The sequence below is a fragment of the Myotis nattereri genome (assembly GCF_964212035.1).
Source record: "Myotis nattereri genome assembly, chromosome: 14".
NCBI lineage: Eukaryota > Metazoa > Chordata > Mammalia > Chiroptera > Vespertilionidae > Myotis > Myotis nattereri.
The window spans coordinates 48,714,865-48,741,312 of NC_138089.1; the positions used below are offsets into that span (position 1 = coordinate 48,714,865).

Below are 26,448 nucleotides of genomic sequence, written 5' to 3' on the forward strand. Positions count from 1 at the left end.
CCATAATTTGCTGAAGATTTTGTAGCTAGTAGTGGAACTTAGAATTTTGTCTCCACAGCCCATAATGCTAAAAATCACTATAACTATGTGCCTAGTATATAAATAAATACCTTACAGTTGAAATACATCGACCTATTAGGTCTCTCTGCCCTGAAAACATCATAGCTAGTTATTGGGATCTAGAAAAGAGAATAGTAGATTAAACTGTATTTTTCAGCTTTTTTTTAGAACTACAGAAGGAAAAAAAGTTTTTAGGTTAAATGGTTGGTTATAGGGAGGGTTAAGGTTAGGGTATGTTTAATTAAGAAATTTTGGGGTCCTGAAAATTATAGAGGGAATACAGTGGAGAGAAGATTGAGGGATAGACTTCTGTGAAATGCCAATGAATTAAGAAGAGGGGAAGAGCCAAAGGAGAAGTCAAAGGTAGCCAAATAAGGAACGTTGTTAAAGAGGTCAAACGGAAAGGTCTACATAATAAAAGTTTAAAACATGAGCAGTGTGGAGTGTTAGCACTAAGATCTAGCATGAGAATTGAGATGAAACCTTTATATGGTGAGTTAGAAAGCATGCTGTTAATTTTGCTTTGGTTGGCTCTTGAGAGTTTTTCTTCTTTTCAGAGGGAAGAGAAAATGGTTTAGGGATGTTAGATATGTGTATAAAGTTAGGTTAGTAAATGTCTCAGATAATTTCATAGTGTTCAAATTCTCTACCCCAACCTTGTTTCTTCTCTCTCTTACTCCACTCATGTAAATAAGAGTATTTTAGGTTTTTTTTAATGCTCTTCCATAGAGTTTATTTTTAAATGGGTAGAAAGTGATGGCATAGAACAGTGTTGGGCAAACTCATTAGTCAACATAGCTAAATATCAACAGTACAACGATTGAAATTTCTTTTGAGAGCCAAATTTTTTAAACTTAAACTATATAGGTAGGTACATTGTTATTAACCTACCTATATAGTTTAAGTACTGTTGATATTTGGAGCCTCCCCCGCGGTGTGTCTCCCGTCGCCTGACCGACAGACACCCCCCGCTTCTTCTAATGCCACTTCTTCAAAATAGACTTGCCCAGCCCAAAAACCAACTTCTGCGCATGGGCCACGAAGTTTCAATCGCACTGTACTGCGCGCCCGCACGTGGTATTTGTGGAAGAGCCACACTGAAAGGGCCAAAGAGCCGCATGTGGCTCGCAAGCCGCGGTTTGCCGACCACTGGCATAGAACAAATGTTTCTCTTCCTTTATCCTGAATATATCAGGATTTAAGTTAAATTTAACCTAACTTGATGGTCCTGAAAAATACGGAAGCATTACCAAGTGTTTCTATATAGTTTGTTCTCTGATTTTTAACGCACAACATCCTTTGTCTATAGTTATTCCTCCTCATGAGCAGAAATGTTTAGATAAAAAAGGATTGCTAGATGGCAAACTCATAATTATATTAACCAAAAGTTTGGGTTCTAAGTATCAAATTAAGTGAAGTAAAAATGAATTATTTGGTATAATAATAGACAAACATGGTAATTGACTGTACCTTTGCTATGCCTCCCATGGGCTAATCAGCGTGATATGCAAATTAACTGCCAACAAAGATGGCGGCTAATTTACATACTGCAGGCAGGGCGGGACAGCTCCATCCCACGTGCCCTGCCACCATCTGCGCCTGCTATCTGTGACCCGGGGAGGTGGGCATCCCGTGTGCGACCCGACCCAGGGCAGCGGGGCAGGACAGCATGGCTCCTCTGTCACCCCAGCTTCCTCATCACTGCTCCCTTGGGGGCCTAAGCCTTTAGTTGGACATCCCCCAAGGGCTCCCTGACTGCCAGAAGGATGTCTGACTGCAAGCTTAGGCCTGATCCCCCGGGGAGTGGGCCTAAGTCGACAGGTGGACATCCCCCAAGGGGTCTTGGACTGCAAATGGCCGCAGGCCGGGCTGAGGGCCCCCCCCTCAAGCGCACAAATTTTTGTGCACCAGGCCTCTATTTTGATTACAGAAAAATATAGTTTCCCTTTGAGTAAGTTTTTTTGCTTGTGTCTTTAGATCAGTTATTAAGCCAAGGAAAACTGTTAATTTGTTCATGTGGAAAAGGAGGAGCATGGGAGGTAATGTGAATGTGTACGGTAGGAGTGGGAAGCCAGGGTGTAAAGAAAGTTGAGATACAAGGCGGTAAGAAGCCTATCTACTTGATGAAATTGGGATGTGATTATAAAATTAAATTATTTTGTGAAGATATAGTTTGGACTTGTTGAATTGGGAAATAGATTTTACAAAATTATGTTACAAATAGGATTCTGATGTTTTCACACAAAGGAAGAATACCCAGGCCTTATTTTGCATTTATAGAAAGACTGGTTTTACAGGTATCACATAACACTGATGGAATGTAAAATGACTTTAATCTTTCTAATTTGATAAAGGTTTATCACACTTTATGTCATAAGAATATATTATTAAAGATACGAAGTCATTTAGGATGATCACTGTGGTGTTATGTATAATTGTGAAAATAGCTTAAATGTCCAATAGGAAAATTATAATTTATAAATTACACTTAAATTGTAGTGTTGTCATATCATGAAATATTATGGTGCCATTAAATATAATCTGTTTTAGTATATAATGATACAGAAAAACGTTAACAAAAAAACATAGCAAGGATTACTAGTGATTTTCTTCACATTTTTCTCTTTCTAAATTTTCTACAATGAGCATGTATTCAGAATGAATTAGACCTTTTTCATTTATCAAAATATGAATTTTTCTTCTTATGGTTAATGTGTCTCATTAACTAAATTAGAATGATAATTTAAGAAGGAAGAAATTAGTTTCTCGTATTGATAAATGGTTTGTAAATGTTACCGAAGCAGTTTGTTTATGTAATTGTCCATGTTTTCTCTAGTGAGTTAATTTGAGTAAGGAGAGTGAAAAAATCACATTTTAGCCCAGGTGTGGTAGCTCAGTGGTTGAGTGTCTACCTATGAATTGGGAGGTCACGGCTCGATTCCCAGTCAGGATGCATGCCTCAGTTGTGGTATCGATCCCCAGTGGGGGTTGTGCAGGAGGCAGGTGATCAAATATTCTCTCTCATCATTGATGTTTCTCTCCCTTTCCTCTCCTCTGAAATCAAATAAAATATATTTTTTTAAATCACTTTTCATATTATACCTAAAAGATATTTTTATGGTAACATTTGCTAGGAACCATCATTGAAAGAGTAAAGTGTTAATTTTGCACAAATTATTCTAAGATTGTATAGCTTGTGAATAAAGAAAATCCTAGTACTGAGTGAATTGGAAGTAAAGCCATAAACTTTAGGAATCATATTTATACTTGGCAGCTATAAGCAAAACATATTTAATGCTAGATTAACTTACACAACAACAAACTTTAAAAATTGCATGTAAAAATTCTAGGATATAAAAATGGGAAGTGCTAGAATTTAGTTTGTCTAATTCTACCATATTATTTTTGAGGAAATTCATGCAAATTGGTTCACTAGAGATTTTATCCCCCAAGTCTTTACCTCTTTCAGCCTCTGGAACTCTTTCTGTCTTGTCTGGCTATTCCTTCATAACTTTACCATCAACAGAGGCAAACACTTAAATAGTGCTTTGTGTTATAAATAATTCTCTGACACGAGCTGGGTGTCATACCATTCAGCTCAATTCTGACACCATCTACCCATAGATATCATTAGGTGCCACGGGTTAAGAGCTCAGCCCCATAGAACTGCCTCACCTTCTGAAGCCAATCTCAAGTTCAAGTTTATCACCTGGACTTCTGACAAAATGGCAATAGATTAGAAGTTCTCATAGCCCCCTCCTTGGTTTCGATTAATTTGTTAGAGTGACTCACAACTGGGAGAAATATTTTACTTATTAGGTTATTGATTTGTTGTAAAAGGATGTAATTCAGGAACAGCCAGAAGGGCTGTATTAGCCATCACAAGCTAATGCTTTGTCACAGAGAAGATACATGTTAGTTTGGGGAATATCAGGAGCTTCTTGAAAACTTAAAATTTCAAAGGAATTTGAATTAGGCCTTTCAGTGCCTTTTAACAACTCAATTGTGTATTTTAAGTCAAGGGCAATGGTTTATTTATTTATTTATTTTTCTGTATCAATCTGGTCTCACCCCATACCCTTGTATTAAAAGAGTACTTTAAGAGCAAAAGATATTTTGGCTCTGTTTAGAAGATTACTATTTGTCCCAAGTCAAAGAGGGGTTTTTGGGTTTTGTTTTGTTGTTGTTAAAAATAATAATAGACTGTGTATATAACTTTTTAATGGTATTTTTTTCTGGAATTCCTCTAACATTAGAAGTATGATCTTCAGTAGTGAATGCAAGTGCTTCCACAGGATGGCAGTGTGGTAACATTTTCATGATGTAATAAGTGATTTACAACATTACTGGTGTTGTACTTTTCCATAGAACTCACTACTTTGATGGAAAACTTTATTCTTCTGGTTTAAAGGGTAAAAAAAGTCCGTTAACATGGGTAGATAGAAAGTTATAATATATGGGGATAGTAGCTTGGTTAAGTTTTCTGTAGAATTTGTAGGACAGATTGGGTGGGGAGTGATTACTATTGCTATGGGTTGTGTTGTTGAGGTCTTCTGAAAACAGTGGCAGAAATGGTGGTGGTGTTGCTGAAAGTGTGATATCGCCTTCATTCAAGTTTTTATAGGGCCAGGTTTTTTTTCACCAATCTCACACGTACTTCCTTCACTGTATGTGGTTATTTGTGTACATCTGATTTTCTCAATTAGATATCTCTTAGAGGATGGGATTGATCTTAATAGGATTTTATCATTCTAGACTGTCTTGACCATAATGGACATAAGGTTAATATTTGAATGAATTATAGAGGCTATTTTTGAACCCACTGTTAAATACTATTGTACAAAGCCTAGGTAAAAACATGTTTTTGTTTGCAGACATTGAATTCTTTTTCTTGAACTCATCTCCATCACTCTTAGTTTTAACTTGAACCCAAGTTCATCTGCTCTATATGAAGTGTTTTCTTCCTTACTAGTAACAATAAATGTCTGCGGAGTTGCATAAAACCACTAATTGAGAATGTCACCAGGCTTATTCTTTTCTTTTTGAATATGCCTGGAAATGAACTTGAGCAAATCCTTCAGGAAACTTCATCAGTAGTTTCTAAGCAAGTGATTGCTGAAATTTTTACACTGCCAAGTACAGTATACTTCCATTTGAAGAGAGATAATATGAACGTGTTTGTGTGCCCCCTATACTGTTTAGTGATTATTTCTGGAAAATGTGACTTGGAAGTAAATGAACTAGAGCAGCGGTTCTCAACCTGTGGGTCGCGACTCCTGTAGCGGTCGAACCACCCTTTCACAGGGGTTGCCTAAGACCATCCTGCATATCAGATATTTATATTACGATTCATAACAGTAGCAACACTACAGTTATGAAGTAGCAACCTAAGTAATTTTATGGTTGGGTCACAACATGAGGAACTATATTTAAAGGGCCAGAAGGTTGAGAACCACTGGACTAGAGGCTTTCACATTTTAAACAACAATAACAAAAAACATTATGTTTGCATTTAAGAACAAGCCTTGGGCTGGCCTGGGCTGGGGAGAATGAGGAGCAACTGCCTAATGAATATGAGGTTTTCTTTTTGGGGTGAGGAAATGTTTTGTGACTACAAAGAGGTGGTAGTTGCACAACATTGAGGATGTACTAAATGCACTTGAATTGATCACTTTAAAATGATTATGTATTTCACCTCAACTTTTTAAAAAGTTTTTTTTTATTCAACATGTGCCATTTATCATATTTAATCCAAATTTTATGACAGTTATAATATTAGTGCTCATTTATGTTTATAAAAAAGAGAAATCAAGCCTCAGAGGTGATTGTGGTGTTTGGATGTAAGTGGGCTTAAAGTATAATTAAAACACACAAATGGCATAAGGTTTTTCAAGCCTAGCTTTTCTAGTTGTGATTTTGTGTCTTCAGTATTTGTCTAGGGTTTGATTTCTCAGCTCTAGGTGTTTAAAAGGCCTGTTGATCATAGAATCGTAGGTTATTGTTAGGGGTAATCAACAGATTTTCTTGTTAAAACCCCTCATTCTATAGTGAGGAAATTGAAACTTCTGTTGTTAAGTAGTTGTTCAAGAACAAATAATGGCCTTGTGCTCATTTTTTTTTCTTCCTGATTTTGCCTCTGACTCCCTGTCAGGACATCTATAAAAGACTAATTTGTAAAAGAAACATTGATATTAGAAAACTCATCAACCAAATAGGCTGAAAGTTCAAATCTTGTGACATAGAAATTCTTGGTTACTTTTATTGCATTTGTGTTCGAGTACCTCATTGAGGGTAATTCCATTCCAACATTAATATATCTGAAAAATATATTATTGGGTGGATTATTTCTACAGTCTCCTAGAAAACCAGTTCTCCATTAACTTGAGATCATCGGAAACTTTATTCACATCCATTGGTCCTTTCTATTAAATTTACTTGAGCTTCTTATCCTTTTCCTAACACAAGTTGGGAGGCAACTTGACATTTGAATCATGAGCCCATAATTTACTTTCTATAGATGGGCATTTTTTTAAGCAGATAAACTTTAAGTTGCGTGAAGAAAAGTATGTGTTGTGTGCTGTGCTATATGTGTGTAGTATACTGATACGTATGCTATAACAGTTCTCTTCCTAAATATACCCCCAGGTGTTTTTTCCTAGTAGAGTACTGTATTTGCCAACAACTAGGTATTGACTGTACTTCGTAAAATGACATAAGCTTTATAAATGGAATAAATGTCACATTAATTTAATTCAGATGGGTTTCATTTTCATTTCTAAATATTTTATTGCAGTGATTTCAAATAGTAACTTTCTCTGTAATCAACTTACCTAAAAGTGGTCTGTGAACGCCTAAATGCAAAACAAGTCTATTACACAAATTGTATCCCCTCCCAAATTTTTCTATACTTTTAGATTGATATAAGCCAAGAATATTAAATATACTCAATGCCAAAAGCAAACAAATTTCCTTCATTAGACCCTAATTCAGTTATTAGTCTGTTGGATGGCTGGACTTTCTATGTACAAAGCCCTTTTCTTCTTTAATTACAGGAAACTTGGTGGACAGATTTTTTTTTCTTTTACTTTTAAGTACTCTACAAAGAGTAATAGGAGACTATAGAAAAGGCCTGATCCCTGGCCAGGTGGATTTCGGTTGGTTGGAGTGTCCTCCCATAAACCAAAAGGTTGTGGGTTTGATTCCCAGTTAGGTTTGATACCTCAGTTGCAGGTTCCATCTCTGGTCGGGGTGCATACGGTAGGCAACTGGTACATCTCTTTCACATCCATATTTCTCTCTCTCAAAATTAATTAAAAACATATCGTTGGATGAGGATCTTTTTTAAAAGTTGTGAAATACTTGAGCTTTTTGAGATAATGCCAACAACTATTTACACAACGATGGTGATAAGTATTCACTAGGTCATGCATACTTTGGATTAATGACGATAGGAATGTTTTATGTATTAATGTAGCTTCTTGGGTTGTGTCAGTGATTATTAATGATAGATTGAAAAAAGTTTTATTCCATTTGGGGGAGAAGAAAGCAGCACCAGTTATCTCCTAACCTGTTCTAAATTATAGTTTGCAGAAATAAAGTACTTAAAACAATAATTTTTAAATGGCAGAAAGCATTTTTATGATTTATAATGTATGATTAACCATCAGAAGTCACTTCAAGATTCTGTTCTTAAGATAAGTTCAGTTAAAACTTTGCTAAAAGGAAATGAGTTATTTATCCATTTATGTTTGAAGTACTTATGATAGTGGTAAATTATCTTGTTTCCCATTTTGTCTTCTTAGCATATAGCACTTTCTACATTGTGGGTTTAATATTATCCATGCAGATACCCTTTGTGGGATTCCAGCCAATCAGAACAAGTGAACACATGGCAGCTGCAGGTATGAGAAAATACTTATTTTCCTTCTTCTAAAGAATGTATGAATGTGTGGCTAGCCAACCTTCAAGAGAATAAAGTGGTGTTTTTTTTTAATTTTCATTATATTGGTTCTAAAACATCACTGTAAAATGAAAATATCATAGTTTTATTGAAACATTCTGCTATTGTGTTCCCAAAAGTGTCTGTCTTCCCTTTCATTGCTGTTTTGAAAAGGCAAACATCTCTTTTTGCACAATTGGTGCTATTTTCAAGCACTAAATGATACTTGCTTTATATAAATAATATTAAGCAGTATTTGTACACTGAGTTATTATACCAGAGTTTCCATTTCAGCAAATTTAGATGGAACTTTTCATTTTTATGTTCATTACCTCTTTTTTTTTTTTAATTTATTGCTTAAAGTATTACAAAGGGTATTACATATGTGTCCATTTTATCCCCCCGCCCTAGACAGTCCCCTAGCCTCCCCTATCCCCCAGTGTCTTATGTCCATTGGTTATGCTTATATGCATGCATACAAGTCCTTTAGTTGATCTCTTACCCGCCTACCTCCTGCCCCCCAACCCTTCCCGGCTTTCCCGCTGCAGTTTGACAATCTGTTTGAGGCAGCTCTGCCTCTGTATCTATTATTGTTCAAAAGTTTATAATGGTCTCTATTACCTCTTACTAAAGTATTTCGTCTGTATCTACTAACTGGAATTAATGGCTTTTATATTGATTAAAAAGTTATATAATTCTCCTCCACATAAGCAGAGTTCTTTGCCATTATTAACCTGGGTCGGTCGTCACAATTAACAAAAATGGAGGATCTGTGAATAAAACTTTATCAGAGCTTCTCAATGAGAGGTACATGGTCGAAGGCCCATATGAAGGCTGTGGGTATTTATTTTACTTGTAACATTTTATAAATTCAGTATATTTAACTATCTGAGGTGATGTTCCATAGCTTTTATCATCACATTCTCTGTGAGAATTGGGGGTGGGAGGACACAAACCCAAAAAGTTAAGAACCCACAACTTATTATTATATAGCACTTTCAAATCTGTGAAATGGTTTCACTTACATTTATAATGCGATGTTATAAAATTACCAAGTAGTAATTTGAGAAATATTCAGTGTTGCGTGTACAATCGTGTATAGCAATGTCTATATAGATTCACAATCAATTGACTATGCATATGCATTATTATATTTCTTAAAATCTAAATCATTGATAGTACACATTCACTCATTCTAAAATTAACTTTAAAAAATAACCCCTATGAATAAATTTTTTAAAAGAAAAATAATGTCCCAGAAGGGTTCGGGTTCTCATGTCTTTATTTCTTTTACACCTGGTGGTTTGTATTGTGTTGTGCACATTTTAGCAATAAATACTTTTCACTGTTACTGCTTTAATTTTATCTTAGCACTCACTCTAATATATACTAATTTAGAATTTTATACAAGTGTGTAATTAAGGTCACATACAATCACTTAGCTATAAATGATAACTATATATCATGTCAGGATTTACCCGATCCAAGTAATTTCTTCCTTCAGTAAATCTTAGGAATATTTTAAATGACATTTCTATTTTCCCCCCTAGAAAACATGTCACTAAAATAGGGGCAAAAGGAGGAAATTTAATGTGCTAAAATAGGCTCTAGTTGTTAAAATGGGATTTTTCTTTCTTGGTCCATGTATGGGGAGTCTGATCTTTTTTAAAAAATGTGTAGCAGAATTTTTGGGGTGTATTATTTGGTTGTCATTTGACAAAGAAAATGGTGGTTAGATGAAATGGCTAGTCTTTGTTATGAATGGTACAAGGTGTTCTAAGAATCTTTCATATGACCTTTTTCTTTAGGTGTCTTTGCACTGCTGCAAGCTTATGCTTTCTTGCAGTATCTGAGAGACCGGTTAACAAAACAAGAGTTCCAGACCCTTTTCTTTTTGGGTGTGTCAGTAGCTGCAGGTGCTGTGTTCCTTAGTGTCATCTATTTGACTTATACAGGTAGGTGTCATCATCTGTAGGATGTGAATCTTGTCTCCAATTTATTGTAAAAAGTAATTACTTAACAAATTTTGTACATATTCCATTTATCCTAGAGTGTCAAATATTATTATGGTTGCATTCTGAATAAACAGTATAAAAATAATATTCAAAGTTTCTAAAATCTGCATAGCACTACAAATTGTGATTGTTTTAGCAGCATCTTAATTTTGCTGCTTCAAGATCTGATAAATCTACTTTCAAGCATCCTCTTGATAGATGAATAGGCCCAAATTGTATAAAATTCAAAGCTTCCAATGTTAACCTACTGCATGCTTGCCCTCTTGTGTGCATATGTTCTCTGTCCTACTTTTAAGCAATCTGCTAATCAGTTTCAGTCTGCTTCTGGATTCTGAGTTACTTTGTGACCCTAACTTCACTAGTCCCTAGAACAGTGATGGCGAACCTATGACACACGTGTCAGAGGTAACACGAGAACTCATTTTTTTGGTTGATTTTTCTTTGTTAAATGGCATTTAAATATATAAAATAAATATCAAAAATATAAATCTTCGTTTTACTATAGTTGCAAGTATCAAAATATATCTATATGTGACACTGCGCCAGAATTAAGTTAGGGTTTTTCAAAATGCTGACATGCCGAGCTCAAAAGGTTCGCCATCACTGCCCTAGAACAAGTCAAATTCTTTCTAAAGGTATTCCACCTGTTAAATTAATGTATCAGCCTAGCTCATAAAATCATGAAGAATTAATTGACCACAGGAAAAGGCATGAATGATTAAAATCATTTTCATAATTCGTCTAAATTGGGCATATTATATTAGACTAGAGGCCCGGTGCACGAAAATTGTGCACGAAGTAGGGGAGGGAGGTCCTTCAGCTCAGCCTGCACCCTCTCCAATCCGGGACCCCTTGGGGGATGTCCACCTGGGATCGGGCCTAAACCAGCTGTCAGACATCCTTCTCGCAATTTGGGACCGCTGGCTCCTTACCGCTCACCTGCCTGGTCACCCCTAACCACTTTGCCTGCCTGCCTCATTGCCCCCTAACTGTTCCCCTGCTGACCTGATCGCCCCTAACCTCTCTGCCTGCCTGCCTGATTGTCCCTAACTGCCCTCCCCTGCCGGCCTGGTCTCCCCTAACTGCCTCTGCCTCGGCCCCTGCCACCGTGGCTTTGTCTGGAAGATGTCTGGTGTAGTTAGCATATTACCCTTTTATTAGTATAGATAATTTAGACACCACCACCCCACCCTCCTTTTTAAATATTATCCAATGCTTTCTTACTATCTTAGCTTTGTTTTACTAGTCAATTTGAAGTGTATGAGAGAATTGGAAAACTTCCTACAATTATATCTATCCACTTGTGTTTCTCTGGAAATGTAATCTCCATGGCTATTTGTTTTCCTTTGATCACACTAACATTTTATCTGACTGCCAGCCCTGTGAAATATGTTGTCATCTACAAATTAAAACTAAAAAGTTTAAGTATTAGGTTAAATCAAGCCATAATAATCAGTAAATATAAAACCAATAAAACAAACAAAAACAAATTTAAAAGGCAGATTAATTGCCTCTACATTTTTCCTTTTAAGGTTACATTGCACCATGGAGTGGCAGGTTTTACTCCTTGTGGGACACTGGGTAAGTGCAGATAAGTTATTTGCCCTCATTAAAATACCATACCCCCCCCCCCCCCCCCCGTTCTATTGTCAGCATCACCATCAGTCTTGGGTAACATTTTAAAAGTATCTAACTTATACTAGTTTAGTAAGTGTTGATTGGAATCCCTTGTATTTTTTCTTTGTTATAATACCTACTTGGAATGCACCTTTAGTATGATATGCATGACATGTATTTTGATTCTGCATGGACAACTCCTTATTTTAGTTTGGTCAAAACATTTCAGATAACATTTGTGCAATTTTAATGATTGATTTTTATTTTTACCAATGTATTCAAAGTTTCCATCTATTAGTATTTACTTTTTAATCCTTAAGGCTCATATACTGTATATGTGAAGAAAAAATTTTAATGTTTTTTAATGCCACACTAAGTTTCTTGATATTTTAATTTATTACATATACTACAGAATATTTGTGTGCTTTTAAGAGTGCTATTATAAAATGAAATAGTTTAGAAGTTAATTTTAAATTACACAACTAGTTCAATAAGATGTTTTTGTTTTCCTGAGGATGAGAAAATATCCTTTGATTATAATTTACCTGTCTTCTCTGTTTTCACTGTTCTATCTTCTTTGTTACTCCCTGAATGGCCCAATAAAAAACCTATCACAGTTTATTGAATGGGCCTTCCCATTGATGTGATACCAGAAGGTCTAATTAAAGGGCATAAGCAAATATATACTAATAACTGAAACTAACATTTGGACACATAATTGAAGAGATCAGCCAATGGACCCCAAAGAGTTTGAGGAAAATCTTCAATAATTAGATAAATTTTTGTCAGTAATATTTATTCTTACTTTCTAAACTTTAATGGACTACTTTGAAATCTCAGGGCATTTCAAGAATAATTTGTCCTGTCCTTTCTATTTCTCTCATTGCCTTGCTAAGAAAAGTATTGTAGCAATATGATATCTTATTTTTGCTAGTAATAATAAGTCTAAAAGGTAGTGAGATGTAGGAGGTGCTAAGTTATAATGCAGAATAAATTCCTGTTTGAGCAAAGATTTTTGTATTAAAAGTCAGAGCCAACACTTTTATAATATAACTAGCCTTAGATAATTCTCCTAATTTTAGGGATGACATATTAGTTTGTTTTATCAATGTGGACCAGATTTATAATACAACAGGTTATGTTGGAATATACTTATGAGTGACAAGAGATAGAAGATAGAAATTTTATCTGCAGTGAAAGAAAATTTTTCCATCAAAAAGGATTTTATTTAATATTAAGTATTAACTTTTTTAAATTCCAGGTATGCAAAAATACATATTCCAATTATTGCATCAGTGTCTGAGCATCAACCTACGACTTGGGTGTCTTTCTTCTTTGATCTACATATTCTTGTGTGTACCTTCCCAGCAGGCCTATGGTTCTGCATTAAAAATATCAACGATGAAAGAGTGTTTGGTAAGAAATTTTTAATAAATACTTAGCTTTAGAACAATTATTTTCATTATTGACATCACTTCACTTTAAAGTTTTATTCTTTGCATGACTGCATAGTCAGGATAAATTTCTTGCATAAATTTTGAGCACGAAAAACCCAGTGAATTTATTATATGTATTTTATTAACTTTTAATTTAGGACATAACATTTTCATTCAATTCACTACATTTTCTGGGAGGTTTTATAGTCTGTGGCTAAGAATTGGAAATTATAACTTTGCTTACAGTATAGTCTTGATTTAATTTTCTAAGATCTGATTAAGTAGAAAAATGTTTGCAGGGGTGACCATCATCGAAATTTCAGTGCAAAGTACATTTTGTAATGGAATAAGAATCACCTTTAAGCAAACACCCTCTTCACTGATAGATTTGTGTAAATTTTCAACTAATAAACTGAAAAAAGCAACATACACAAAAATAATCTGTAGTACCGGGACTTGAATTTATACAAGTATGCGTCTTGGACTATGAGTGATACTCAAGGTACTATTCCAGAATGAAGTAGGAGGAAAATAAAACACCTGCATGAGTTCTAACCAAAGGATGACACTCATTCTTTTTGTTTATGTAGACCAATCCCTCTGGAAAAGGCCATGATAATATTGCATCATTCAAAAAAGATTTAGCTTAAACATATTGCCCACCTCATGACTCAGCAATCCTAATCCCAAGAGAAGTGAGTGTGTATGTCCAACAAAGGACATGTTTAATAATGCAACTTTATTCAGAATAACCCCTAATTAGAAACATTCCAAAGGTTATTAGCGGTAGAATAGAAAAAGAAATTCCGATGTATTCGTACAATGGAATGCAACAACACAGCTATTAATAAAAGGATAATAGCATGGGTTAACCTAGAAAGCCAATACAAAAAAGAACATTTTTATATAATTTTAAAAATAAAGTTCAAGAATAAGAAAATTAAATTAATGCTTTAAAAGTCCAAATAGTGATTACTTTTTTTTATAGGCAGTGAGCGGGGAGAGCAGTTATTGACTGTGAAGAGGTATGAGGGGATCCTTCTGAGGAAGCTCTATATTTTGATACTAGAGGCCCAGTGCACAAAATTTGTGCAGGGGGGGAGGCATGCCTCAGCCCAGCCTGCGCCCTCTTGCGATCCAGGAGCCCTTGGGGGATGGCTGACCGATGGCTTAGGCCCATAGCCTTAGCACTGCCGTGGAGGCAGGAGAGGCTCCCCAGCCTTAAGCTCGGCTCTGGGCTTCTGGCTGAGCAGCTCTCCCCTTATGGGAGCGCACTGACTACCAGGGGCAGCTCCTGCATTGGTCGTCTGCCCCCTGTGGTCAATGCGCATCATAGTGACTGGTTGTTCCAACGTTTGGTCGATTTGCATATTAGCTATTTATTACATAGTATGAGTGATAATTACATAGGTATGCACATATGTAAAATTTATTGAGATACAGTATGAACATGGTATAATTTTTTAGTGAGAAAATGAAATTTTAATTAACCTTAACTTGAGAATAGGAGCTCAAATCACTCATTGACTTTATGAATTTATATAGCCTTCAGCCTGAAATGGTAGAGCCTTCCTGATGGTTAGCACATTATGTGGAAGGCTTTGGCTTTTGGAAAATACTTTGGAATTTTTTAAAAAGTCTCTTACTAGTAACAAGTTCCTCCTTGGGCTAATAAATTATATTCTCCTCATCCTGTTTTTACTTTAGAGCAAGCTTTATGCCAGATATTGGCACTAGCTTTTCACAGACTTTATTTGATTCTATAAACTTACTCTGCCTAATAATATAATTCCTCAAATATGTTTTCATCCATCAACTATGGATTTTCTAATATGTGATGATATTGACAATGAATTTGTCTCATTTCCCATAACTGTAATTACTATAATTAAATTTTAAATCAAGATACATTTCTCTAAATTGTTGATATATAGTGTCTAGTTAGCATTAGCTATAATTTCTAAATATGACTATTAAATCATTTGGTTGGTATTATCAATTTAAAAACAATTAACTCTTTTATGAGATGTCTGTTTTTAGATTTGGTTTATAATGTGGTATAAAATACTTAGTTCAGTCTCCTGCGAACATTTTCTTTTCTGAAGTGTTACAAGAGAGCTTGTCTTTCCAGTTGCTCTGTATGCCATCAGTGCTGTCTACTTTGCTGGAGTGATGGTGCGGCTGATGTTGACTTTGACTCCTGTCGTTTGTATGCTGTCTGCAATTGCCTTCTCTAATGTTTTTGAGCACTATTTGGGGGATGACATGAAAAGGGAAAACCCACCTGTGGAGGACAGCAGTGATGAGGATGACAAAAGAAACCCAGGAAATTTGTATGATAAGGTGGGGAATCTAAAGTAAGGCCTTTAAAATTTTCATGTGCTTTATTTTTCTACCACAGTAAGAACTATTAATATTAAGAAATGTGATTAAGTAGGATTTAGACAAACTGACATTTCTAGTTGGTCTCTATTGTTTGCCTAAAACTTTGAATCCTGCTTGGTCTTTTAGGTAAGAATAAGAAAGTAGAATGCAACCAGAGTAGGAATTCTCATTTCATTTTGGTCAAGTTTTATCTAAAATCCCTCTATTTTTGAGAGCAAAAACGTAGTGGCCTACTAAGTTACATAACATTGAGCATTATAAACCCCATTGAAACCATGTGCACAAATGCTTATCTTTGAGGTCCATGTTCAGTGTAAACTTGAAACCTTTTTTTTTGTTTTTTTTTTTGTTTTGTTTTGGTGTATTGGATGATGCTCCAGTGAACTGAGTCACCCAGCAAGGGCATGTAATTTACTTTTACTTTTAACCTGTCGGATTAAGTAAAGAACAAGGTCATATTTGGTGCAAATGTGGAAAAGACTTCTAAGAATTGGAGCACTAATACTTACCTGACAGGGGAGATACCGTGATCAGGAAGGTGGTTTTCCCAGGGCAAGGCTTATCCACTGTACTCTGGATGTGCTGACCCCTGCAATTCCCTCAAATGTGGGAGATTTGACTGCATAATTTGTGGTAATGGCGGACTGCGTTCCCACTCTCCCCTGAAAAAAATAAAAAAAGGGATTAGAGCGCTTGTCTTAGATGACATACTAAACTTCATTCGAATATTAACTAGGTTTTTAAATACCAGTAAGCAGTGAAATTTTTCAGGATAAGTATTAACTTTGAAAAGCTTTCCTTACTACATAGGCCATTAGCGGTAGTAAGGAAAAGAAATTCATACAGATTTATTTTAATACAGCACATACCTACTTTTGTGTTTGTGGTTATGTTTTATTTTGTGGTTTCTTAACTAGCCTAGCAATGTAGAACTTATGACTCTGTTCAGTTTTCTGTTCTGGTTTTTTGGTGGTGGTGGTTGTAGTTTTAAAAATGTAATCTTAATTTTAATATGTCTGTTGGTTTTGGGGTTTGGAAATTGGAAGGTTGATTCTGATAACGCTGTTTTTGTCTTATACTAAAGTTCTACATAGTCTGGATTACAGTTGGACAGTTTCGTTTTCAGAATGAGGAATTTGGATTTTGTAAGAAAAGCTTGCTAGAATGAGGCCATTTGGTTATCTCCTTTGTGCATACATAAAACATAAGGATACTCGGTTTGACAGCAGCTTCTTACTGGAGATATTTTGGTCTGTGACCAGCTCCTGAATTGGGTATAGTTCCAGGAAACCATTTCATTCACATTTAGTTTGAGAATCTACCTTGCTAATTTTTAGAAAATTTATCACTCGCTCAAGAATACCTGATGGTTACACATTTTTTCCCCTCAGAGGATTAAATTGACAGATTAACATTCTCCCAACTTTTCTTGAATGTCTCAATGAAACCAGTGAAATGATGAATTTGTCTAACCAGTTTTTTGTATCTTCAGGCAGGTAAAGTGAGGAAGCATGTAACTGAACAGGAAAAAACTGAAGAGGGATTAGGTCCTAATATAAAAAGCATTGTCACCATGTTGATGCTGATGCTATTGATGATGTTTGCAGTCCACTGTACCTGGGTCACAAGCAATGCCTATTCTAGTCCAAGTGTGGTCCTGGCCTCTTACAATCATGATGGGTAAGAAAATAACTTGGCTACAAAATGATTTTATACCTATGCCTTTTTTTCTGTCTCAGTGGTTAAGAATTAAAAAATAGAATGTTTGTGAGGCTCTGCATTTAAATCTACCATGTTTTCCATACAGCCTTTCTTCTCACCCTCCCCTCCCACCACATGTGGGTAGTAATCATTGTATTTCATGCTCTTGTCCAGAATGTCTTTGCATTCATAACATGTATATTAGTTTTTCTCAAAATGTGGTCCTTGGACATACAATAAGTTCTCACTTAACATCATGGATAGGATCTGTGACTAAACAAAACAACATATAATGAAACCAACTTTACCATAGGCTAAATGAACAAGAGTTCTATTCCTATAACATTGATGAGACATAACATAAGGATTGTTATTCAAGGACTTGCTATACAGCAACATCATTACCAGGAAGCCTGTTAGAAATGCAAATTCTTGACCCCTCGGAAAGCCTATTGAATCAGAAACCTAGAGGTGGAGCTCAGCAATCTCTGATTTAATAAGCCCTCTAGGTGGTTATGATGCAGCTGAAATTGAAGAAGAGATCATTTATATATTGCCACACCAGATTCTGCTTCATTTGGGTGCTCGTTAGACTTGCAAAATATCAGGCCCCACCCCAGAACTACTAAATCAGAATCTGTTTCTTTACAAGATACCCAGGAGATTTGCATGCATATTAAAGTTTAAAAAGCATTAGCTCTTCACTGATCTCTTCCCAACCCCCATTTTTTGAGGCTTTTAAAGACTGCCCTTAGAATGTGAGATTAATTCAATGGTTGAACCCCTCAAGATTTTAAGTTACTCTCTTCACATTTATAAGATCTCATTTAAAAGAATATTGTGATTCTTTTCAGCACCAGGAATATCTTAGATGATTTTAGAGAAGCTTACTTTTGGCTAAGGCAAAATACAGATGAACATGCCCGAGTGATGTCTTGGTGGGATTATGGCTATCAGATAGCCGGAATGGCTAATAGAACTACTTTGGTGGATAATAATACCTGGAATAACAGCCACATAGCACTGGTAAGAATTCAATAAACAATAGATCAAAGTTACAAATTTTTATCACTTAGCAATCAGGCTTTACTTGTAATTAAGAAGGATAAATGGAGGTGAATGTACTCTTTGCTTGCAGAATTCTCAAAATTTCTCTTTATACAATTCATTCCATGAAGTGGGTTCAGGTTGTGCATATTTACTTATTTAAGTATTATTCAGAATTGTAAGCTGATTTCTGGCAGATCTCATATCTTATGAGAATTAGGCAAAATCTGAAACTTTTTTTATTTTTTCCAACACCAAAAATCTGAAACTTTTAAAACACTAAATTTGACTTGTATTTTCCATTTTATAAATTAAGATAGTTATTTGCAAATATGTAAAAGAAATGCACTGTGTTCAGGGAATGTTCACTCTGTTAACCAATTTACCTAAATTAAGGTAATCATCTCTCTGTTTTTTAGAGATTTTAAATCAGTAGTGGATATTAACCAAATGAGTTTTACTTGTAATAGTGTTATAGCTAATTATCAAATGTCTGGTAGACTAAGGAGAAGAATATATTTGTGCTGGCTAGATTGGTAGTCATACCTGGCTTTGAGGTAATGAGAAGTTCTATTTCTTTTAAGCTTGCCTGCTTTTATACTAAAATGTTAATTTCATGAAATAATTAGCAAAATATTAAAACATGTATTCTGATTTTGACATTTTTGCTATACCTTATAGGGAGTGAGGTGCTTCTAAATCTCAGTAAATTTGTTGAATTCATAGCAAATCATTTCTTTAAAAAGAATTCCATGTAAATCAGATTCTTGACATTCCTTCATAAGGTAAAAATGTGCATTTATTTCTTTTTTAGCATATTATGGGGCTAAGTATACACATTCTCATTTTTTTCTGTAGGTGGGAAAAGCTATGTCTTCAAATGAAACAGCAGCCTATAAAATCATGAGGAGTCTGGATGTAGATTATGTTTTGGTTATTTTTGGAGGGGTTATTGGCTATTCTGGTGATGACATCAACAAGTTCCTCTGGATGGTTAGGATAGCTGAAGGGGAACATCCAAAAGACATTCGGGTAAGGAACGGTTAGTTCAGGTGTTTTAAGACAGCTCACAGGTCCAAGTAATTCTCTTATTTTGCTACCTGCATAGTATTTGTTTTCATTATTTTATTCCCAAGTTTAGACTCTCACTCTGAATTTACTATGAAGATATATAAGCACTTTCCCAATTTTAAACCTTTTGAAATTTGTACTTGATATTTCTGTTCTCCAAAGCAATCTTTTGTCAAGACTTTTGCTTTGACTCCTTCACAGCCTTTGCAGTTCTGCCCTTTCTTTCCATTTCCATTGTTTCCACTCTGTTACTGACCCTTATGATCATAAACCTGAAATAGAACAGTGACCTTGAAATTGCTACCCACTGCTTGCGTCTGTAGACGCTTATGGCATACAAATGGTTAAATGATGAAGGCCCCTTAGATTCCCTCTCCCAGCCTAACATGACATCGATCATGTCACTTTACAGTTTAAAAGCCTTTGATTGATTAAGGAAAAGGGCCTTAAAACCAAAGACAGACATCAGAACTAAAACCCTGCCACTGTCAGCTTGGTGCTATGAGCAAGTTATTTTTCACCAATCAGTATTACATGCTTTGAGCACTAGGTCTTGTTCTAGGTTCTGGTAGTATAATGGTGATTAAGGCAGCCTCGGATTATCACTAATGGGTATGCCAGGAATAATTCATTTGTAATGCTGTTTTGAGACTTTGTAGTAATGTAGGTGAAGCCTCAGCCTAGTGGCTAGTACGTAATAATCTCTGTAATTAGGTCATGGTATAAAATCCAAGCTCCTTAACTTTGCTTTGCTGGCCTCTTGTCCCTCTATCATCTTTCCCCCCCACTCTGTCAGTCTACTTCATTCAGTCAATCTTTTCAAGCTGTCTTGAAACTTGCCCTGTGGTTTCTTTCCTTGACTCATCTAACACCTGGTGTTTATACTCTTCTTTCTTCTGGGATAGCTTCCCTATCACAGATTTGTCCCCCCTCTAGAAGCTCTTCTCTAGTATAACCATGTGTACTCACCATCAAAATCACAGCTTGTTTTGTAGGTAGATTCTATCATATCTCTCCCACTCAGTTGTGAGCTCTTAGAAGATGGGCTCCCAGCAAGTGGTTTAACCAGTTAACTGTCACGATATTTTCAATTTAAAATAAAAAGATCCGCCACTTGCGTCTGTAGACACTTACGGCGTACAAATGGTTAAATGATGAAGGCCCAAAAGATGAGATTGAGATTCACCACTGATCCAGAATAAAAGAACCTTTTGGGAGAATTTATGCATGTGTGTCATGTAAAGTCCCACATTTCCTGTTTAAGTGTAAATCCTGTAACATTTCCCCTAAACTGATTAATAAATATTTCCTTGTATTACACTAATCTTGATTTAATTTTTCAGTATGTGATTTTCATTTGTATTTCCTTTAGCAGTGTTAATATTATGACTTGTGATGGATCCAGATATATGCTTTGAACATTTATATAGAAATTCTAAATTTCTGTGCTTTTTATATTCAGTATTTTTTAAAAAATATATTTTATTGATTCTCTACTGAGAGGAAGGAAGAGGGACAGAGAATCAGAAACATCGATGAGAGAGAAACATCGAGCAGCCGCCTCCTGCACACCCCCCACTGGGGATGTGCCCGCAACCAAGGTACATGCCCCTGACCGGAATCGAACCTGGGACCCTTCAGTCCGCAGGCCGACGCTCTATCCACTGAGCCAAACCGGTCAGGGCAATTTATTCAGTATTTTTAAAGTTTGTGAGTAGGTAATACAGTAACATGGTTCAAAAGTAAAATGTAAAGGGCTGTACAGTTTAACTTTACCAACCTCCACCACTCCCCCTGAAAAGAAAAAAAGCCCATGGCAATCACTTATTATTTTCTTACGCTTCTTATTCAAGCAGATATAGTAGCAAAATATACACCCTGTTCTTTTTTAAAAAATTTCACTACATATCTTAGTAATTTTTCTATATTAGAATATGGAGAGCTGTTTTCATTCTTTTTTTTTTTCACTTTGACACAGTGTATTCCATTGTGTGTGTGCATTCATGATTTATTTAACCTGTGCCTATTGACGGACATTTAGGTTGTTTCCAGTTTTTAGTCTCATAAACAGTGGTACAGTAAGTAACTTTGATACTCATTGCTTTGCCCATGTACAAGTGTCTTTGTAGGGTAAATTCCTAAGCTAGGAATTTCTATTTATAGTGCCAAATTGGCCTTTGTTAGAGGTTAATTTATAAATTTTATAGATCCCAATAAAATTACTATAGGAATTTTTTAAACACTCCCCCCAACTAAAGAACTGACTTTAGAGTTCATATGAAAAAATAAAGACCAATTAAAGAAAACTGAAAATGAGTAATTGTGGTGAGGATGGGGCATTTGGAGAGAGTGAATCTACCTGGCATTAAAACCATGGTGTTGGTACCGTTCTTTTGAATTATTGAGGTTTTTATGTCATGGTTATAATCTGGTGGGATTGCCTTTGCTTACTCCAACAAATAGTATTGTTCTTTTTCTGTGTTTTCTTAGATAATCTTGTTTATTTTTTATAAATGGTTTCTAGACTCAGCTTTTTAAAAACACTAAAGATAATTTTGGGCTTTTTTAAGGGATCACATTAATTTTATAAATTAATCCTCTGCTAGAATATTTATTTGTTATGTTACTAAATATGGCTTTCTGAATATACCCTAAAAGCTGGTTTATGGGGAAATAGAGGGACCTGTAAATTTAACTGACATGAACTATTGATTTTTTTTGTAGGAAAGTGACTATTTCACCCCACAAGGAGAATTTCGTGTAGACAAAGCAGGATCCCCCACTTTATTGAATTGCCTTATGTATAAAATGTCATATTACCGATTTGGGGAAATGCAGGTTAGTTACATTAGTTTTACTGTAATCTTTTTTTAAGGGAATATTTTAAAAGTGGTCTTGTTTGCCTCTAAAAAAGGATAATGATGTTTGGTTGTGCTATAAAGAAAGAATTGCTTGCCTAAAATTCCCCAGCATGCACCTCCATTAAATTTAGATATCTGAAACTTAAATGTGAAAAATTAGGAAAAAAATTTAAATCAAAGATTTCCTTCCAGAATATTAACACTAAGGCTCAAATCCAACCTTTGCTTTCCTTTTGACCTCATGTTTTTTGAAGGCATTTTTCTTCCACCTTAGGAAACTGTGTTTTTTGTTTTATTCTCCCTTTCTCCCCGCCCCCCTTTCTCCTCCCTTCTCCTCTCCCACACTCTCTAAAAATCAATGGAAAAAATATCCTCGGTGAGGATTAACAACAACAAAAGTTTATCAGCAGTTTTAAGCCATGCTTCCACCATGTCTTCATTTTGATGCCTTCCCTACTCAAGAATAATATATGTTTAAGACATTAAGTATAACTTTTCTTTTGTATAGATATACATGCACAAATCCCTCATTAGAATAGATTGTTTTTGTTTTAAAGTTGAACTCACTTATGCTCTGTGTCAACATAAATGTAGTCTGAGAATTTAAAATCTTCTCTCTTCCCCCAAGTTTTTCCTTTCTTAATTCCTCATAAATCTTCCCTTGGTTTGGCCTTTTTATCTTTATAGTTCCCACTTTTGGGATGTAGTATGCTTGTGCATTTATTTGACAAATAACACTGGGAAATAAAGCTACATTGAATGAGATAAGGTCATCATACAGCTTATATCCTGGTGGAAGACACAGGTAATTTTTAAAATAAAGACAAACTTTTACTGAAGAGTAAAAGATAAGGAAAACAACAGAGGAGACTTTTCTACAACCAATTTCAAGACAATATTTGGAGGTTTTATAAGTCAGTACTAATCCTATATAATAAAAGCCTAATATGCAAATTGACTGAATGGTAGAATGACCAGTCGGTGGGGGTTGGGGCCAGTGAGTGGGCAGCTCCAGGCCAGCCAAAGCGGGTGCCAGTGGACAGAGGGAGGGGACGGAAATGGGGGGGGGGGGCAGCTGCTAGCCTACCAGCACCATTCCCCGATTGGCCTGCCGGTTGCCTCCCACAGAGGGTGGCCAGACTATGGCCTAAGCCATCAGTTGGACATCCCCAGAGGACTTCCAGACTGCAAGAGGGAGGGCACAGGCCGGCTGAGGGGACAACCCCCCCCCCCCCGTGCACGAATTTTTGTGCACCAGGCCTCTAGTTGGTAATATAAAGTAAGTTTTTAAAAAAATAAGCTTATACTTTAATGACTGACTTAATTTTATGTCAAAGTGTATCTTTAAGTAATAGGAAAAAAAGAAAATTCTTCCTTGAAGAGATGTGTTTGGGCTGAGACCAAAGAATAGAAAGGAGCCAGCCATGCAAAATAGCTAAATGAAGAACTTTCCAGCTGAGAGAATAGATAGTGTAAGACCCTGAAGCAGAAAAGACGTCCCCTCTGTGTGTGCTCTCTGTATACCTATAAAAGGGGCTTTGATGAATTTCATTTTGCTGTTTTGCTTTTTTTTTTTAAATGACTGCAGGGTTCTTATCCACTCTAAGGATTCAGTGAAATTCTCATTCTGATGTATTTAGTTTCTCCCTGATTTTTTTCCTATTTAGTTAGCAGCAATGAGAACTGTTGCAGTATATTACTCTGATTATGTTCTCCTAGTTTAAAGGGAGAGAGTTTTGCACTGATGATAACATTTACTACCTTCTAACCAAATTCTGAATGCTTTCCAATATGGTTAACATCCAATATGGTCACTTTTGCAGCTGGATTTTCGTACACCCCCAGGTTTTGATCGAACACGTAATGCTGAGATTGGAAACAAGGACATTAAATTCAAACATTTGGAGGAGGCCTTTACATCAGAACACTGGCTTGTAAGGATATATAAAGTGAAAGCACCTGATAACAGGGAAACACTGGACCACAAACCTCGAGTCACCAACATTTTCCCAAAACAGAAGTATTTGTCAAAGAAGGTAGGTGTCAAGTGAAGTCATGGTTGTCTGAAAAATTGCTAATAAATTTCCATTTTCCAGGTTTATAAAGACTATCACTTACTAGTACATACTAAGTAAATATCAAGTTACCAAGGGCATTCCTTTCCAGCTGAGTACTTCAGATATCCCAGCCAGTAGCCTTTTCTGGATAGCATAGTGGTTAACAGTGAACCAAACCATTTTCCAGAGGCATTCTGGCTTTAGTTTACTAATGCCCATTAATAAGACTTAATTTGTAAAGTAAGATGTGTTTGTGACCATCACTTTCTGAACCTTTATGAAAGTTAAGAGTGCCAAACACTCAAGTAATACAGTTACAATCTATTCCTCATCTTTTGGTCAAAGCAAACATATTGCATTTTCATGTTCTGTTTTTAGTATAATATTACTTTATTAATCATTGAATAAAGAATAAGCTTAAGTTGGTTGAATCCAGAATAAAAAAAAATCATTTATCTTAAGATGATAATTATTAAATGTAATTGTCATTCTTGTTGGCAGGAATTATGATGATGAAACTATTACAGTCCTTTTGTAATAAATATTTAATAAGATACAAAGTATATTATTGGAGGTCATTATTGCTCACTTAAGCGAAAGAGATCTAATCTTTGCTACACAAGACTACTAAAAATGAGTATTTATATAGGTTGCCCTCTGTGAGAAATGGGAAATAATAAGCAGTCATGAAATATGAAGTTAAGCTACTACCCTTATAATACTCAATATTATTAGACCATTTTCAGTGTTAAGTGTTGAAAGGTGCTTGGGTTTACATTGCTCACAAGAGTGAGCTATGCCAAAAGTATGTATGTATGTATGTATTTTGAATTGATTTCAGAGAGAAAAAGAGGGAGAGAGAAACAGTGATGAGAGAGAATCATTGATCAGCTGCCTCCCTCCTGCACACCCCACACTGGGGATCAAGCCCACAACCCGGTCATGTGCCCTTGACTGCAATCAAAACTGGGACCCTTCAGTTGTCAGGCCAGTGCTCTATCCAGTGAGCCAAACCAGCAAGGGCCATGCCAAAAATCTTTAATGTAGCCCTGGTACTATCCTTACTCTTGAGGGATACCTTCCAAGACCCCCAGCGGATGCCTGAAACTGCATATAGTACCTACCACAAACTCTGTATAAACTATGTTTTGTTTTGTTTTCTTATACTTACACTAGACACCTGGTGCATGAAATTTGTGCACTTGGGCAGGGGTCCCTAAGCCCAGCCTGCTCACTCTTGCAGTTCAGGAGCCCTTGGGGGATGTCTGATGGCCTCTCCCGCTGCCACTGCCGCTGCACTCGCCAGCTGTGAGCCGGACTTCTGGCTGAGCAGTGCTCGCCCTGTGGAAGCGCACTGACCACCAGCGGGCAGCTCCTGTGTTGAGCATCTGCCCTCTGGTGGTCAGTGCGCACCATAGCGACCAATCGTTCCAACATTCGGTTGATTTGCATGTTAGCCTTTCATTATAGAGGATACCTCTTCACTTAAGAAAGTGCTTTTCAAGGTTTCTCTGGCACATCCAAATTACTAGCATCACTACTTCAGGACTATAGTTAAGTCAAATGAGGGTTCTTTGAATACAAGCATTGTGATACCATGATAGTTCTGTTATCTGGGATGACTACTAAGTGACTAACAAGTGGGGGATGTATATAGCATGGAGGCACTGGACAAAGGGATAATTCATGTACCTGGTGGGACCAAGTGGATAGCACGAGATTTCATCACACTACTCAGAATAACATGAAATTTGGAATTTTCCATTTAATATTTTCAGACCAAGGATAATTGAAACCATGGATGGGGGTGGGGGGGGGGTCTACTGTATTTTAAGTCATTGAAACAATTATCCTTTTATGTTTAAAATATATTTCAAATATATTCAGAATGCAGATTATTTCAGTTTGTACTATAAAAGTGTGATCTGTAAATAAAAACTTTTATTAGCTGTATGATATGTAAATGGAAACTTAAAATGAATACTTCTATGCCAGATACAGATTACCAAATCTAGACTGATGTATTTAAATGTCACATACAGCTGACACTCAATGTTAGTCATATCAGATTTACTTACTAGTAGTCTTTACATCAAATTATCAAATGATCTGGTTTCTCACAGGCATGTGGTAAGAGAAAGTGGTGAGTCACCTCAGTGCAGAAGTTAAAGCAAATGCTGCTAGTCTCAAGGCAGTTTACTCCTAATCCATTTAAGCCCAGTTAAGGTCTACTTTTTCTGAAGAACAATACCATTGAAC

The 26,448-nt window shown here is 35.9% G+C and overlaps 1 protein-coding gene across 1 annotated transcript in view; it reads left to right on the top strand.

Annotated features, from left to right (window-relative positions):
• STT3B (STT3 oligosaccharyltransferase complex catalytic subunit B) overlaps positions 1–26,448 on the top strand; it is a 41,280-nt gene that overhangs the window by 11,832 nt on the left and 3,000 nt on the right. The window contains exons 4-13 of the mRNA XM_081106440.1: positions 7,863–7,961; positions 9,808–9,954; positions 11,547–11,595; positions 12,893–13,047; positions 15,199–15,410; positions 16,945–17,132; positions 18,008–18,179; positions 19,059–19,232; positions 21,996–22,109; positions 23,956–24,168. Coding sequence (XP_080962566.1) covers positions 7,863–7,961; positions 9,808–9,954; positions 11,547–11,595; positions 12,893–13,047; positions 15,199–15,410; positions 16,945–17,132; positions 18,008–18,179; positions 19,059–19,232; positions 21,996–22,109; positions 23,956–24,168 — 1,523 coding nt within the window. The remainder of the gene's footprint in view (positions 1–7,862; positions 7,962–9,807; positions 9,955–11,546; positions 11,596–12,892; positions 13,048–15,198; positions 15,411–16,944; positions 17,133–18,007; positions 18,180–19,058; positions 19,233–21,995; positions 22,110–23,955; positions 24,169–26,448) is intronic.